At 35.7% G+C, this 19,270-nt stretch overlaps 1 protein-coding gene across 5 annotated transcripts in view; it reads right to left on the minus strand.

The window, feature by feature from the left end:
• Positions 1 to 19,270, minus strand: part of DIAPH3 (diaphanous related formin 3) — a 481,355-nt gene that overhangs the window by 167,510 nt on the left and 294,575 nt on the right. For all 5 annotated transcript variants that reach the window (XM_003790158.2, XM_003790157.2, XM_003790156.2 and 2 more), the window contains one exon: positions 4,871 to 4,995. In XM_003790158.2, the coding sequence (XP_003790206.2) occupies positions 4,871 to 4,995 (125 nt within the window). The remainder of the gene's footprint in view (positions 1 to 4,870; positions 4,996 to 19,270) is intronic.

Below are 19,270 nucleotides of genomic sequence, written 5' to 3' on the forward strand. Positions count from 1 at the left end.
TTCCTATAGCTCTTTGAAATTAAGAAATATAACGAAATGCACCGTACAGAGCTAAACATATAGAAGTCATATATCTTTCACTCATGCAAAAGTATAAATGGACATCAGCAAAATCTCAAACCAACAAAAAAAATTAGATTTGGGCCAGGGGAAGGAAACCAAAAATGAAATATTTACTTCTAAATAAAATCCCTAATTTCAAAAAGATGTGGTTCTGGTCAGAGCTTTCCCCTCTAGAGGATGAAATAAGGAAAATAATAAAGGAAAGACAATGAAAGATCAAGAAAAAAAGAGACAGCACTGCTGCCAGGGAGGGAGAGAATCAAGTTCTGTGTTTGTGAAGAGCTAAGAGAAATATGTGCAATGCCCAACAAAATAGTTAATAACATTCATTACAGAAATACATACATATCTACTTACTGATAGTTTGAGAAACTTATTTTCTTTTCCTCTACCAAGACGAAGGCCAAATTCTTATGAATTTCTACTTCAATCACTATAATCTTCCCATTTGAAAGGTATACGACAATTAGATCTGTGTGTACACGCACTGAGCCACAAGCATCTAGAGATGGCCAAATGAAGGGCACAACTAAGATTCAGAATTGTTCTCCTGGTTGCCAGTATTGCTTGTTATTAAACCATGTAGCACAGACATATCCCACTTTTATTCTTAGGTCATGTGATTATTACACTTTGGTCACCAAGGATGCTCTTTACTTCATTAACAAACCCTACAAGGATTGGCTTCAGTCCCATGTACTTAAATACCTATGATAGAACTTCTTAGGTACCCAGGATACAGCTGGCCATTTGGTAAGTTATTGAGTTCTACTGTATTCCACTATATTCTTCTAGGCACTAGGGAAAACAGTAGCTAACAAAATAGGCAAAGTCCCTGCGGTGGTGAAACATACGTTCTGGAGTGTGGAGACAGACAAGTAAATGAATGAGATTTTCATTCATGAAGAAAATAAAATTTTTTGATGTAACGTAGAGTGACAGAGGCTAATTTAGGTTGGGGCCTGGAAGAGAAGTCTTGGAAAAGAAGATGAGATTGACTGAAACAACTCTGGCACGACTGCAAAAGAGCAGTGAGCACCAAGTTGTGCAGCACGCTCTTCTTTCCTTTTGCAGAAAAAGGAAAGATCAGTATAAACTTGAGGATTCGTAGAGGATGAAGAGCAGGATATTTAGCCTGAGTTTTAAAATTTTTTTAAGACCAGGTTAAAAGGGAGAAAGGCAAGAAAGGAAGAAGAACAAAAGAAGAAAAGGAGGAGAAAGTCAGAAGAATAACTCGAGAGAAAAAAAATCTGCTATAATAAATCACCCAATTATCCCATTCCCCAACTCTTACAACTGGACTATGCATTACACAAGTTTATATTTCACCCATTCAGATCTTCTATTTTACTTACTAGCCAAAGTTCAATTAAAATATATATTTATATATGCATTGAATTCCTTTACCTATCAAATACTATATGTTATGCAACCTCTCAAACTTACGTTTATTTCTCAATGAATTTACAGGGACGGTTGTACCATTCACCCAGTAATTTTAGAAATGTCTAAAGCAGTGGTTCTCAATCTGTGGGTCACAACCCCTTTGTAACAAATGAAAATACATCCTGCATATCAGATATTTCCATTACGATTCATAACAATAGCAAAATTACTGTTATGAAGTAGCAACGAAAATAGTTTTATGGTTGGGGGTCACTGCAACATGAGGAACTGTATTAAAGGGTCACGGCGTTAGAAGGCATTAGGAAGGTTGAGAACCACTGGTCTGAAGCATCCCTATACAGTGGAACAACAACAAAAGTGTGAAAATAAAGTGGGATTTCAATGAAGAAATTTAAAGAACATGGGAAAGAATCAAATAACTTGTCCCATAAGTTGTGATAAATACTAAAACATATAAATGTCTCCCTAAATGATATTTTTCTAAAAGATTCAGGACAGTAAATAGGAAAAAAGAAAAGAGAAAGGCAAGTGCTCGTGCCAGGACAATTCTCCAATGTCTCTTTTTTATTTTCCTTTAAATAAAAAAATTACAGAATTTAAAACTCCAAAAAAAAAAAAAAAAAAGGAATAAGCACTAACACAACTCCTGGAATTTTCTTGATTTTTTTCACAGATAATAATTTAATGAGCATGTACTGCCCACAAATAATAGTTTGTATACAACAATACTAATGACTTTATCTCCAATTTGTGTTTTACATTTTTCAAGCAAATATTTATTGTGAACCTATTCAATTCTAATTACAGTGCTGGCCAGCTTTAGTGATTGGAAAGTAACAATTATTACTGAAAAGTCAATGATACATGAAATAATTATGCGTCTTTTAAAGTATGCACTAATTTCATATTTTTTATATGAAGCAGTATAAATATATATAAAGAAAGAACATGCACTGGAAGAATAAAAGCATACTATAATTGAGCACTATTAGTGAAATTTCATATTACAATGAAATTATATCTATAATTTAAAACAATTCAACTAACAGATTATTTCATAGTTCACTAAATCATGATTGTTCAAAAAACTAAGTATGTACTTGTAAAGATGGAGGCTTGACAACTTAAATACTACACATACTGTTTCAGAACTGGTTGTTGAACCAGGCATTTGCTATGCGCTTCAACTAATAAGCATTTAAATTTAAAACATAAACAAAATTTGAGTGTTAATAACAAAGTTTTATTAAATGCATTTTACTCATTGCGCATTTTAGCTTCCAAGTTCTTCAATTTTCTAAGATCTAAGAAGCTCACAATTTTCCATTTTAATTAGATCTGTATAAATGCATTTAATATTCAAAATCTGACTTGTTGTCAGTCCTAATTAAAGTAAACAAAGCCTTGCAATGAATGAATTTAATTACTTCGAAACTAGTATGTCTAACTAAGATGAAAAGCAAACGAGTGCAATCTAATCTCGGCAAAGAATATTTATGATTATAAGCTTTGTCAATAGAAAAGTGCACCAACTGTTCATATATCTGACTTCCAAGAGATACATGAATGCTAATCAGTTCATTAGAGGCTTCTAGGTTGTGATATTTAGCGACAGGATGTAGTAGCTTTCTTGTCCATGGAGTATAATTGTACTCAGAATGAAAAATTGTTTCCAACAAAGCATCATCCTTCCTGTTTCTGATTTCCTGCTGGTTGCTTTTTATGAGCTGCATTCCTTTCAAGAAGCCGACATTATTCAGCTTCTTGTGTCATATAAATACAAGTATGGATAGGTCCTGAGATTGTCTGCTGGGCTGCATTCTACAACCTTTACGCCAAGCTCAGGAATTCATCCTGATTCCATAAGCCTGAGCTTCATAATTAGTGTACTCATCATGTGTTACCAGAAACTACAGGCAAGCAGAATCCTTCTAAACTGCTCTCTATCTATAGGGAACAATAACAAGTACTTCAATTAACAATACTTAATGATTAAAATAATAAATTGTCACATATGACTATTTTTAACATAATGAAATGGGGGAGGAAGCTAAAAGTGATGAAATGGATACAATTCTGCAATTACACATTTATTTTACAAAGCATAGCTGGTCAAATCAGAAGGTAACTCAAAAATATATTTTTGATGGATAAACATAGACTACATCTTTATTTTGTTTTATTATTATTATTTTTTTTTAATAAAAAAAAGCTATACCCAGCACAATGATGAAGGCATCCTTCCTAATGAAAAAAAGAACTGAGGGTAGGGAAGATACGAAGGAAACAAACACATTAGCCCGGATTGATTGTTGCTGGAGTGCAATTTTATGATAGTTCCCAACAGAGACAGTGAAGAAAGCTAAAATGGAACCAATTCCCAATTAAGCCGAAAGCATATACAATAAAATCTATGACAAGCCAAATATTAATTTTGTGATTCACTAAATCTCAGGAAAAAAAGAGATAGAAAGGGAAAAAGTAGTCATTTTTTCTCAAGTACCTCAGATTAAAGTATTAGGAGTATCTATTTATAAGAACTCATTTTACAAGTGGGTTTTCCTTTCATATAGAATTCAGAAGTCCATACGGGATTTTAATCATAGATTGTAGTAACATTTTATTACAACACAAAAGATATCAGTCCCTAATTTCACAGAATGGTTTGCCAAGTAACTCAATATTAGTTTCAGGAAATAAAAAAATTTATTGCTTCGGTTACTCATTAGAGATTAAGTTCCAAAGTTAGTGATAAAGATAATTGAATACAAAAGAAACACTGAACAGGACCCAAGACTGATGCTATTAATTTTATATATACACGTATTTGTCAACTGCATTTTGGATGAAGAAAATACACAAGCAGTTCCATTTTGATTGTGGAACCAAGTGGTATTTCTAAAGAAAATGTTAGATTTTGGGGAGCACAAGATCATTTCTAATATACACTGACTCTCGAAATTAAGCTGACTCGATACAGCAGCTTACCAGGTCTGCACCTGCTTCCTCTAACATTTCTAAAGTATATAAAGCATATCATGACTTCCTATCCAAACTTCCTCAAACTGAGGTATAATGTCCATTCAATTCATCATGACCAGAAGAACACTGGCCTATGAAAGGGAAAAGATGAGCGAACATAGTATTATTTAAGTTGATAAAAAGGAAAAAAGAAATCAAAAGAAATACATTTCTGAAAAAAAAAAAAAGAAATACATTTCTGTACAATATTCATGACAGATAAACACTGATAAATTTCCCTGCAAGACAGCAAAAGTTAAACCTTTTACAATCTGGCATTATAGAAAGCACTCTGGTTATGCAAATACACCTAAAACATTAAATAAATTGTAACTCTAGTTGACTAGTGATTTTACTTATTTAGATATCAAAAGGATATGGACATCTTTGTCACAAACTTGTCATGCAAGTCCTCAGGAGGGGGAAAGGTTTCCAAATCTTTCTCAAGCTGGTGAAGCTGCCTTCCCATCTGCTTCAAATTCTTTTCCAGCATTTCCACAGAGACTAAAAGAGAGTATATTAAATGCCTTGAAAGGACAAAATTATAATACATAAAAGGTAGGGCCCTCTGGAAACAAAACATTTGTGAAAAAGCCCACAATAACAATGAAAGAAAATTCTAAAATTTTAATTTTAATGTGAGAAATCATAAAACAAGAAAGATGAATTTACCAAGGGTTTTTTTTTTAACTTCTCATTTTTTAAATCCACTTTTAAATTTCCCTTATAAAGAAATTCAGTAAAAGACACTTTAAAACATAAGAAGAAATTTCAAAAATGCTTACACACATGAACAAACTACATTTTAAGAAGTTCTTTTTTAATTATAAATGTTACAAAATAATCAGTTTATTAAGACAGAGAGGTAGATATAAAGTATGTTTTTAAAATTAAACCTATTCAAATATAATTTTATCATTTTTCCAAATCATATACATGTGTTCTTTTGAGAAACAAGGTCTCACTCTGTCACCCACATTGGAATGCAGTAGCACAATCACAGCTCATTGCAACCTTGTACATTTTTTTTTTTTTATTGAACTTTGTACATTGATACATTTATGGGGTTCAGGGTACTGCTTTGATATACAATGTGAAACGTTTACATTGAACTAAGTCACACATCCATCACAATTATACTCATTTCTTAATAGTTGTGAAATGTACCATTGCATCAGAGCTCAAGTGATCCTCCCGCCTTAACCTCTTGAGTGGCTGGGATTGCAGGTACAATCCCTCATGCCTGGAAAATTTAATTTTTGTAGAGATGGGGTCTCACTGTATTCCTTAGATTCAAACTCCTGGCCTTAAAAAAATCCCCCCACCTTTGCCTCCCAAAAAGGCTGGCAAAATCATCTTCCGAAAGGAAACAATAAGTATATAAGAAAAATTAGGGGCTCAGCACCCATAGTACAGTGGTTACTGTGCCAGTCACATCCACCAAGGGTGGAGGGTTTGAACCCGGCCCAGGCCAGCTAAACAACTCCAATAAAAAAATAGCTGGGTGTGGTGGTAGGTGCCTGTAGTCCCAGCTACTTGGGAGGCTGAGGCAAGTGAATTGCTTAAGCCCAAGAGTTTGAGATTGCTGTGAGCTGTGATGCCTTGGCAGTGTACAGAAGGCAACATAGAGAAAAGAAAGAAAGGAAAAAAAAGAAAAGAAAGAAAAGAAAGAAAGGACAGAAAAGAAAGAAAGAAAGAAAAGAAAAAAGTTCAGGGAAAGTGCTCTCTATTGTCCAAGCTAATCTACAACAGATAAGAAAAGGTATCAGAGACTCATGACAAATGTCAAGCATTCTTTACTGACATCCTGAGTACAATATGAATTTATTCTATAATAATTAATATCTGCTCTTCTTTGACTCAAAGTTGCTTTCAGTGCACATGAAGAACAACAAGCAGAGCAGGGTCTGCCAGACTATCACAGTGTCCTGCCTGCCCAGCAGGACGGCAACATCATTTCTACAAATAGTAAACTTTACATGATGCTACATAAAAAGCTTAACAATACAAAAAGAAGATACAGAGGCTTAAATAACTTTTTGGGTATCTGCTTTAGGTACAGACATATTTTTGGTTAATAACATGTTACTTCTCATTAATGTGAACTATATCAAATGTTTTTTAAAAATGAATATAATTCTGGTCACTAGCTGACCAGCATGTACAAAGAATTCAAGAAAGTTAGCAAGAAAAGAACAAACAACTCCATTAATCAATGGGCGAGAGACATGAACAGAATTTTTTCCCAAGAAGATGGATGAGTTGCCAACACACACATGAAAAAATGTTCATCGTCCCTAATGCAAATCAAAACCACTTTGAGATATCACTTAACACCAGTGAGAGTAGACTACATCACATCGTCCCCTAGCTGCAGATGCTGTGTGGGTGCAGAGAGAAGGCAACACTTACGCACTGTTGGTGGGATTGCAAACTAGTACAGCATTTTTGGAAAGAAGTATAGAGAAACCTCAGAGAACTAAAAGTAGACCTCCCATTTGATCCTGAATTCCCATTACTAGGCATCTATGCAGAGGGGAACAAAAGCATTTTACCATTAAGGACATTTGCAGTTGAATGTTTATAGCAGCTCAATTCACAATTGCAAAGATATGGAAACAACCTAAGTGCCCATCAACCCATTAACGGATTCATAAACTGTGGTATATGTATACCATGGGATACTATACAGCCATAAAAAAGATGGAGGCTTTGCATCTTTTGTGTTTACCTAGATGGATATGGAGAACATTCTTCCAAATAAAGTATCTCCAGAATGGAAAAGCAAGCATCTCATATACTTAGTACTAATCTGAAACCAGTAGACCAATGACTATAATCTCAGATGAGGGAAAAATAAAATTAAATTCAAGACATAGAGAATGGAGGAGGGAGTTAAGTCAGTTCTCATGTATTGGGTACAATGTAGGGGTCCATGGCACACTTCCTGGGTGAAGGACTCAACTACAATACAGACTTTGGACTTTATCTTACAAACATAAATAATGTAATCTAATCATATGTGCCCTCATATTAACCCAAAATAAAAAAATACATGATATATATATGATAATTCTAGGTAATCTGCCATTGTCAGGATTTGAATTAACCCTGAAAATAGGTTCAAGTTTCATCTACAAGGATGGGAATGGAATATCCTTGGAAGAAGCTAAATGCGCAACAAAATGAAGTTGAGATAATGAACAAATTACAATTTTTAACCTTGGTGCAAAAGAATGAAATAGTAAGGGGACATGAAAAATAATGTTACGTAAAAACAAAGTTTTTTTTTTTTTTTTTTTTTACCTAGTTGCACACAAACTAACATTTGCTACTCTGATATTAACAGCTTTGGATTGTTACATATTATGTACATGTACATGTAACCTGAACATATTATTAAAAAATTAGCATCAATTCTCAAACACAATGGTTAATGGGTCCAGTGACAGACTCTTCTGAGAACCACATGTAATAGTTGTTCATGCCTGAAGAGCGATGATTCTTTAAACTTTGGCTTTCACTGTGATAAAGCCATTCTGATCTTATATTATACATATCGTCTCAAAAGTCTTTTACTTCTTATGTATTCCCTTTCCATGATTCTGAAAAGTGCGATAATAATTCAGATAATGGTGTGTATGAAATGTTTATATCATAGTAGCATTTAATTATTAATTCAATCTGCGTCACTTCTGTCCCCAATATCTTGCTGTTCACTGCCCCCATATTTTCCTATGTTCTTACGTTTCATTTTTATGTCTGTTTGTCAATTGTCTACAATCAAGATAACTATTTGATTAGGCCTATGGTGTGTCGTGTCATTTATTCTTCTCGTTTCCAAATATTTTTTTGGCTTCTTTTAAAGTTCTTTATCTGCATTATAGAAGAGCTTCCTCTTGCTCTCCTAGTCTATTTGATCTCTCCCCTAATGTCTCATTAGCATTTGCTCTATCATTTTTCAAGAAATCTCACAGTTGGCTCAGTCACTTTTACCATTCTCAAAACTTTGAAACTTCGATTCAATAAATAAATGTTCCAAAATATATAAAATGCTTTTATTAAGTAAATACATGCTCATTAACGTTTATAAGCCACAAACTTGTGCTATAGATTAGGTTCAAAAAAGAGATTAGTATGTGAATAGTATAATAGTAGTAGTAATTGTAATAGGAGCAGTCATAACAAAAATAATAGTAAAAATAGTATCTAACATTTGCTGAGTGTTTAACCATGTCAAATGCATAAGTGTTTTCCATTAATTAACTCGCTTCATCCTCATAAGGACATGATAAAATAGTTATTATTATTGTTCTTGGTTTACAGATAAGGAAACTGGACCTCGGAGGGTTAAGTAAAAAGGTCAAAGAACTAAAAAGCAATGACGTCATGACCTGCACCCAGGCAGTTTCATTCCAGACCTTATTTTTGCTACACATAAATTTTGCTACACATAAATTATTAATTACAGAAATTGCTATTTTATTTTTATAACCCCTAACTCCCTATCAATAACATTTAAATAAACAGATAAGTTTTTATATATAACTCCTTTCTTGTCCATTCTTGCTTATTGTACTCATAGTGACTACACACAGGGAAAATATACCTAAGAATTCTAGATAGGTAAGTGAATGGACAGTCAGATATATAGATGCTATTATTTTTTAAAATGAACATTTAAAGTGGCATCGACAATGGACCAAATCTCCTACGTAAAATAACTTCTTAGTCTGCTTAACCAATTTTTTATGCACAAGTACCAAATAACCACAAGGTGAATGTTGTTCGGGAACATAGACTCACTCCGTTATACAGAGGCTCATTCCGTTGCCCTGGCAGCTAAAGTGCAGCGGTGTCATCAGGGCTCACTGCAACCTCCAACTCCTGGACTCAGATCCTCCTACCTCAGCCTCCAAGACAGCTGGGAGTACGGGCAAATGCCAACACATCCTGCTATTTTTTCCCACTTTTAGTAGAGGCAGATCTCACTCTTATTTCTGCTGGTTGCCAACTTCTGAGCTCAAGCAATCCTCCTGCCTCAGCCTCCTAGAGTGCTAGGATTACAGGTATAAGCCACCATGCTCACCTGATTGTTTTTTTCTGATACCAAATACATTGCTCCAACACTACTCAGAATCCTACAATTCAATTCAATTCTAGTACTAGCCATCTGGACTTGGTGCAGACTCCATTACTTAAGGACAAATTCCTTCAATTCTGATAACTAAGTACCTCGAGTTAGAGTCAGACTCCACAGGCACTATAGGCACCCGTATAAGGGGCCAGTCCTTCAAGACTCTCTCATTTCAGAGGCCAGTTGCAATTCCAGGGGGCCATACATAGTTCTGACTCTCTGGCTATAAATTTTGGGCTTCCCATAACCTTCTCCCTTAAATTCTATCATTTACTAGAATGACTCACAACTCAGGAAATCACTATACTCACAATTATAGTTTTACTACAAAGAATCTGACTTAGTGACAGCTGAATGGAAGAGATGTGTAGGGCAAGGTATGGAGGTGCAGGTCAGGAGTGCAGAGCCTCTCTGGGTGCCCCACCCTCCCAGCACAGGCGTGTGCTCATCATCCCAGAAGCCCCATCATCCTTACTGTTTCAGACTCTTTACTGAAGCTTCATCACACAGAATCAACTGATTCAATCACTGGCCATTCATGATAGAAGTCAATCTCCAGCCCCTTCTCCAGAGGGCAGGGGGTAAGCTGATAGTTTTAACCTTCTAACCATATGTTTAGTCCTCTGGAGGCCAATCCCTATCATGAGGCTATACTCCTTTAGTCACCATGCCAGCATACAAAATATACTCCTATCACTCAGGAAATTCCAAGACTTCCAGGAACTTGTGCCAGGAACCAGGGACCAAGATCAAATATTTTTTTATTGTACCATATGGCTATAGAAGTACATGTCTGCTCAGAACGCCAGTAACTGTGGGGAGGTGTTACAGAAACATAATTTTGGTTGACGAGTTGTCATTCTCAGAGCTAACAGCCAACGCTGTCCTCAGAGGAGGTCAGCTGCTTATAGAGCCAACCCAGCCGGTGACCACTTTTCAGGTAATAGAAGGGCTCACTCCACGGGATAAAAGGTTTGAGCTTTTTCCAATTCTTTAGTGGCCAGTGGGTCAGAAACGACTTCCTCTATGATCTGAGGCAACTGCTCTTGGGCCCAATTTCTAGGTTGGTAAAATGGTAGGAATCTCACCTCATATTTTTATGTCATAGATATTTCATAAAAGATCAAATTCAGTAACATAGGATGAAGGATTTTTTTTAAAAGAGTATATTATGTTATTCTTATTCTTAGAACTGAATAAGAAATAAGAAGCTGAAAGATTGACATACGTGATATTAGAATGAAAGGAAAAGTAAAGAAAGTCATCATCACTTCCACCGTCATTACCATCACTCCCAGGCGAGGCAGAGGGTTGTGGAAGTTGGCCTAAGAAGAATAGTTGCTGTTGTCAAGAGTAAAATAATGAACATTTGGGGCACATTCAAACATTTAAGATAAACACCGTAAGGAGTAAGCAAGCTATCTTAAAAAATAGTTCATGCGGATACTCTGCAGATAGAAATCCCACTAAGCTGTCTCTTATGCTTCATCAGCAGGCTCTGATTACATTACTTTACTTTATAGTTAAGTGGATTTAAATGTAATTGACCAACCTCTCACTGTTGGTTTTTAAATAAGGACCAAAGCACACTTGCAAGAGAGAAAAGTGTGCAAATTCTAGACTAACAAAACACAAGCTAATGTTCCCAGCCACCTGATGGGTAATACTAAATTAAAGATCATTTTAACAATTCCCTCGGTGTTTTTCTTTTATAGTAATTATTCTATTTCTATAGACAGTTCCTTTATGTATCTTCAGACATAATCTTAGCCACACATTTCACATGTGTCAAGTTCTTTGAGGTAACAAGATTTTTTGTACTAGGAATTCCAACTATATGAGGGAGTTTTAAATTGCACTCTCAAAGAAGTGTTAATTTACTGGTATCTCTGTATGTGACCTGTGTGTAAATTGTATCTTTTAGATTTGTCACCTTTCTTAACTAAGAAATTGATCATATTTTTTATTACTTTTCATTACTTAGAAGCAAAGTAATGAAAAAGACCATCATCAAACACAGTTAGCGAGACTATTTTGAAGCAACTTGGACTTCAGCATTTTACTCAGTGAATATTCACCCAGATGGGATTTCTCTCCTTCACTCCAGACACCATGTACGTGTCCGTCTCAAATCTGCTCCTCATCTGTAATCTCCATCTCTCAGGGAGGAGAGGGACCACAAGTTCTGTTTCCTGTGCTAGAAACCTGCTGGTCTTGACCCTTCTTTCTCCTGCAATCCTCAGATCCAAAAACTCATGACCCTCCCAGTCGTTTTGCCTGACAAACAAGTACTCAAATCCTTCCTCACTTAACAATATTCAAGAAATCAGGAAGCCAGTCTCATTTTGATAACTGGAATCCTATGATTTTTCTCCACTGCCTTCTCCAAACCATACATGTGGGCTTCCAGGCAATCAGTAACTTAAAGATGTCCCTTCCCTGTTTAATACATGTCAGTAAACTAGTTATACAACATACGAGCTCTTAAATAAGGCTCTACGCACAACCTGCGGGACTCTACGTCATAGCCTGACAAATGTTACTCTCAAAACAGCAGACTGTACAGTTTCCCTGCCTACACTCCTCCTCATTCATTCCGCAATGGACCCTGGAAATAACAAATCTACCTGCCTTCCCTATTCCACTCCTAGGTCCACACCTACTCATACTTTATAACCAGTCAAAAATGCCAACGAGTCCCCTAGTGAGGTGCCCTTTCTACCCACCATAGCTGGCAGTTATCTCTATCTTTGCAATTACTACACTCCATTACATTTATCTTTTTATGTGCCCTTCTTCTCCCAAATGGCTGGGATTCCCTAAGGAAAGATACCATTCATCTTTGTATCGCCAGTTACATAACATATTGCAGATACTTAAATGTTTGTTGAAGGAATGGATTTTGGATTTAACTTTAACTTCTTGAGATAAGAGCATTAAAAATGAAATGGGAAAGTACAACAGATTAAATATCTAGGACATTAAAGTCTAAGACATAGATTTTTCTCCCAGTGTCTTGTTATTGTGATAATTATACACCAGAGGTGTTAAGGAGCGTCAGCATACAAGTTAAAAATCACAACTAGGAGTATTTAAGTTAAAATGACGAATATAGGCTTTCTGTAACACTATGGCCTCTGTGATTTATGGTATTAAAATTCCAAAGAAGAAAGAAGAGAAGAGGTTTTATGTATTTAACTAATCTTCATAATTACAAAATCATCTTGGGTGGTGCCTATGGCTCAAAGGAGTAGGGCACGGGCCCCATATACTGGAGGTGGCAGGTTCAAACCCGGCCCCGGCCAAAAACTGCCAAAAAAAAAAAAAACTAAATAAAAACAATAAAAAATAATCTTTTTTGAATATCTCCAGGAGATGTTGGTCATTATTTCATAACAAGCTTACTAAGTAATGCCACACTCATCTTATGTATATATTATGACACAATCCAGGGAAATCAATTTCTTTAAAGAAAGCTTAAACAACGACTTATTACCACAGACAATTTAAACATTCAAACTAAATTAACCTTCCTACGCTCACAGCAACAACTGTTTGGTGTGAGAAACTATTTTCAGGCTCCTAACAAAATAATTTTTCTTAGACAACTGTAATAATAAAGACATTTTATAAAGTTGTAGCAATATTTTATAAATGCAATTTACAATAATAAAATTGGATAGATAAGATGGACAAAAACATATGTAGTATTTAAAAAAATCCTGGCTATTAAGAAGGTCTACAACAAAAACTAAATTCTTGACTATCATTATAAAACCCACCACTACAATGAAACAACATTGAAAAAAATCATAAACTCAAAATAAATTGCAATACCTTGGTTCATAACAGGCAACAGCCAATGAAAAGAATGAATGGCTAGCCATCCTTATCACAGAGCTTCCTTCCTCAACTCAGATTTGCTTTCTTCTCTTTGCTCTCACTCTTGAAGGGACCCCATGTTATAATACACCATAATTTGCATTGCCTAATTAATTTACAATATGCAAGGAGGGTTTTCTCCTCCTGTCTCTATATCACACTGCAAGAGAAATGCCTACATGTGCTGTGGAACCTGGAAAGTGGAAATGACAAGAACAATTAATTAAAGGTCTCTAGTCCCTTCTGCTGTACCACTTCATCCACTCTGGGGAAAAGAGGCAGCACTGTCCTCTATAACTATCAAGAGGGTATTAAGCAAAGCATAATTTCTCTAAAAGAGAAAAGTGCATTAATTAATGGGAGAAGCCCACCTAAAAGGAAATCACGTTTGCCTGTAAGAATCTGAGGATTCCTTTAAACACATAAGATGGTCAAGATCATAGTAAATATTAAAGAGGAGATAATAGAGATGTCTGTAACAATATTCAAAATGTTCCCTGTGTACATGTATATGGGAGGGTCACATTACTGATATTTACTGTGTTCCAGGGCAATTATTAAGTTCAGACTGACTGGACTTTTAAATGAGACTAGTTTTCACGTGTGGCTGCTGGAGACCAGATCAGTCTCACAAATGCAGTACTGCATATATTCAGACTTATTCAGACATGCATATATTCAGACATATTCTCATGTCTAGATCATTCCCCTCAACACCTAGAACCTACTAAAGATCTTTCCTTGATGTTTAGTAGATATTTTAAACTCACATTTTCCAATTAGAACTTCTCTTCTTCATTGAATTTGCTCCTACATCTTAGTAAATGATTGGTTTTATATTTCTCTCTCTCATACCCCACATGTCTAATCGTAAAGCCCATCTCATTCATTCTAACTTCAAAATACATTCATTTCCTAAAAACTTCTCACCACCCTCGCTATTCTTTCTAATCTAAACCAACATCATCACTCCTTTGGATTTGTTTGACAACATCTGTGTGGTTTCACTGATCCTGCCATTTTTTCTCTACATTTTTTTTCTCAACACGTTGGCCAAAGCAGTCCTTTGAAAATTTGAGTCAGATGCCATTCTTCTGCTCCAAACCCTCCTTCCAATGACTCCCCATCTCAGTGCCAAGTCATTTCATTACAATGGCCAATAATACCTCACTAGAGCTGCTACTTTTCCAACCTTACCTCCTATTATGTTCTCCCTCCAATTTCCTTTCTGTATCTTGCAGCCTCTACGCTTGCTCTTACCTCTGCCTAGAATGGGTTTCTGTCAAACACCAACACACCTGGCTTCTCACACCTCCTTTAGGTCGCTTGCTTCCTCTGACTACTCAATCTACAACTGCAAAAAACCTGCCCTCACATTCCACAGCTAGTGATCTGACATCACATACATTGATTTCTCTCTGTTTTAGGTTCTAGACACAGTACTTAAAAAGTAAACTTCAAGACAGCAGTGACTTTTGTGTTTCTGGCTCTGTGCCGGAGATAGAAGAGGTACTCAATAAACGAATGATGAAACAATGCATGGGTGAATCTTATTTACGCAGATTTTTGTTGATATATATATTTTTTATTTTCTCCCTGTCAATCACAGTTGAGCCCAATCCTTACTAATACAAGTGCCCACCACAGTGCCTTCCAAGCAATGAGAGTGAAACACTTTACTGAAAGGGTCCTTTCTTTATAGGGTCAAAACACCAAAAACTACCAGTGAGCATGGGTTCTTTTTTCTTTTTCTTTTTTCTTTTTGCAGTTTTTGGCCAGAGTTGGGTTTGAACCTACCACCTCTGGCATATGGTGCCGACGCCCTATTCCTTTGAGCCACAGGCACTGCCTCAGCATGGGTTCTTTTTTCCATAAAATATGTAGTTTGAAAGACAGCTGCTGAGACAACACAGTGATAAACATATTTATATGCCAACAGAGTCTCACTACTGACCAATTTTAAATCTACACTCAGGAGATGGGGAAAGACTACCCCAAATCATATTTTCCTTAGGGTTTCTTATGACTTTGAATAAACATTTACTTTTTCTATCACTTACATTACTTACCATAAGTTAATATATACTTCAATATGGTATTCCTTAATAATTTCAGGCTAATAAATTCTCTTTTCAAAATAACTTGCAAACACCTCCAGAAAAATAAACTCAGAATTGTTGAACAGTTGCTTGAGACCAGTTGTTTTTAAAGGCTTCTTAGTATTAGATTTTCTTTTTCAAAAGTAACCTTTTGTTGAAGTTAAAAATATGCAATAAAAATAGAATGTTTCAGGCTGAAGCAGAGGACAAAAAATAGAATCTGCTTTTCAAATTCCATTCCCTATGCTAGAATGTCCAACTGGTAGAAACACATTGAGCTATATACTTATGATCTGTGTAATTTTTTGTATACATACTATTTCTCTAATTTTTAGAAAAGTGCGTGCATTTTTCAGTAACAAACCTACAAAATTCATGGCTGCATATTCTAAAGCTTACCTAAGTTTCAGGTTAACACACAGTTGGAATCAGTTCAAATAATTTCTGACAATATACATTAAAATTCTATAATAACATATTATTCACATACTCATGTTTACCTGCCCCACTTATAACAGGCAGATGTGTGTCAACAAAAAATAATCATTGAAAAATAACAAAAACTATAACAAATGTAGAGACTATTTACACAGTGCTCCCAATGTGCTGTTCAAGCTTTATAAATGCTTCTGTGTTTTAACCTATTTAATCCTAACAACAAACCTCTGAGTTAAATACTGCTATTGTACTCCTACAGGTAAGGAAACTGAAGCCCAGAAATATGTACATATTTTTTAAGACTCGGTTTCACTCTATAGTTCTGGGGTTGAGTGCCATGGCGTCATGGTAGTTCACAGCAACCTCAAACTTCTGGGCTCAAGTGATCCTCCTGTCTCAGTCTCACAAGTAGCTAGGATGACACCACAGCACCCAGCTAATTTTCCTATTTTTAGCAGAGACAGGGTCTTATTCTTGCTCAGACTGGTTTCGAACTCCTAAGCTCAAGGAATCTACCTGCCTCAGGCTCCCAGAGCGCTAGAAATACGGGTGTAAGCCACCACACCTGGTCTTGAAGCCCAAAAATATCAAGGAGCTTGTGTAAGATTATACCTCTACCAAGCTGGGGTTTAAATCTTCTTTATGTAGCTTTAGAATCTATGGTCTAAAAACAGTTTGTCCCATTATATAATGTCCTTCTAACCTAATTATGACCACATTTACTTTGCCAACTACAATCATTTAGTTGGGTTGTTATCACTGCCTGTCAATAAAAATTTTCTTAAATTTAGAGGCAGAAATGATTTCAATGATTTCAATTTCAATTTTAACTAGATTAGCATTTTTCCATAACAAAAGAGCATTTCACAAGCTCTTCAGTAATAACCTTTAAAAACCAAGCAATTTCACAAGTTAATGATAAATGCTTTCCAGGTATACTTATTAGTGCAATTTCCCATAACTGTTTCATAGTATTCTAGAATAATGATGCTATCTCCACGTAGTTATGGGAGTGCTGATGAGGATGGCTGTCATAGGTTGATTAATATCCTCCCCTAAACTCATGTCCATTCAGAACCTCAGAATGTGACTTCTTTGGAAATGGGGTCTTTGCAGATAGTTTTAGTTAAAGATCTTCGGATGAAATCTTCCTGTGTCTGAAATCATTCCACAACTGATGCTCATAGCAGAGATGAGGACACATGAAAGACACAGAGGAGGAAGTGATGAGAAGACGAAGGCAGAGACTGCAGTGATTCAGCTCTAAGCCAAGGGACACTTCAGCAGTGCTGGCAGCCCCTGGAAGCTAGAGAGAAGCATGGGATGGTTTCTCTCTCAGAGCCTTCTGAAGAACCTAATACTGCTAACACCATGATTTGGGAAGTCTGGTCTCCTGAAATACAAGAGAATAAATTTCTGGTCTTTAAAGGCACCCAGGTTGTGGTGATTGGTTATGGCAGTCCTAGGAAACTAATAAAAGTACTCATTCAAGATTCTCCAAACTGCATAAATACAGTCTGGTTCCTGACAGCTGGCAATTCCACCTGCAGCATTTGGCTATCTCTGCGCTTCTTCCTCCTGTTGGTTACATGTCAACCTTGCCACCAGTGAGACTTACAAGATTGCCATAAATGTGTTTGCCCCACCCACTGGTTAGGTTTCCTTGTAGTACTATACGAATTTGTTATGTTATGCTGGTCCTCAGAATGAAATATTCTGAAATTTTCTTTGATTGACCTTGTTTGTAATTTCCTGCAACCTGAGGTGCAGTAACTACTGCTTCCCAGCCAGCAGCTTCCGCGAGCTCTGAGACCTTGCTCGTCACTGGTGATACTGTCCTGTTACTTGATATTCACTGTAGTTCATGGACGACACTGACAGAGCTGCCCGAGTTGCTACTTCAAATCAGTAGCTGGCCAAAAATCTGCAAACACTATAAACTGTTAGTTTCTTGAAAAGATTAATGCTGCATTGATGCCATTTTCAGTCTGTTAACCTCCAGAAAGATACAGAGGTCTTCCTGATGTGGTTTTCTTCTTCATCATCATCGATCAGCCCAAGCAGCAGCAGATTCAGGAAACATCCCGAGCTCAGTATCTCAAAAAGCAATCTCTAGCTGCAAGTGGTTCTTCCAGGCCCAGTGTTTTTCAATGTCAGTCTATAGAATCCTTAATCCTTCTAGTGATTCTGGCCTCCAAAATAGTTTATATTTGCACTATAAGATGATTGCCTTCACAGTCTCATATCCAAGTCTCCAATTTAAAGTTTTGATGACAATTCCACAAAGATAATCTCTGGAAATCAATTAGCAGGACTTAAATATGTGCCCCCTTAACCAGGACGCCATGCCTTCAATGCACTATGAATATTTTTCATAAATACTATGATTACCTATTAAGTTTCATCATACCTTTTTAATGTTAAAACTGTTAATTTGTTAAATCTAAAATTTTACATGTTCTACCATTTTCATAAGTATATGCATGCCTACATATATATCATATTTTAAAAATAAAATTACCTTTTATGATATTTGGCTTGGATTAATATTATAACTATTTTATCTGTCTATCTACCTGCTATCTCCACATAGCTATGAGAGTGGTGACAAGGATAACTGTAATAAGTTGATTAGTATCCTCATATATATATATATTTCGTTCTCAAAATAAATTTACCTCTTATTATATCTGGCTTGGATTAATACTATAACTATTTTAGAATCCCAGCTATACCCATTAGATAGCTATAAGTAGTCAGACCAGATATTAAGATGTAAAGGCATGAAAGTCATAGGCTAGCTTTCTGGATGTAGATTTTAGTCCATGACCTAGCTTATAACCTGTGCCACATAGCACAGAGATACCAAATGTTTTTAATTTTTTCCATAGGATAATGGAAAAAAAAAAAAAGTAAAACCATCTACCTTATGCCTGCCTTTTAGAGAAGTGTCAACAGAAAATTCATAGTGTTACTAGCTTTTATCAGTTGCCTATTTATATTAAAATTACAATTATTATGGTAGCAAAAAGGGGATAAGTGGAAAAGATATATACATATGGATATAGAGAGTAAAAGAAAAAAGGAAACAAAAACTTAGAACACTATAGTATAAATAAACATATTCTAAGACAAAATCTAGGAAATGCCATAGAACTAACTCTGAAATTAAATGTGAATTTTCATGAATCTATTTAGAATACATTAATATATCCTTATACAT

This window comes from Otolemur garnettii, unplaced genomic scaffold, assembly GCF_000181295.1.
Source record: "Otolemur garnettii isolate 467f Iridium unplaced genomic scaffold, OtoGar3 scaffold00040, whole genome shotgun sequence".
Classification (NCBI taxonomy): domain Eukaryota; kingdom Metazoa; phylum Chordata; class Mammalia; order Primates; family Galagidae; genus Otolemur; species Otolemur garnettii.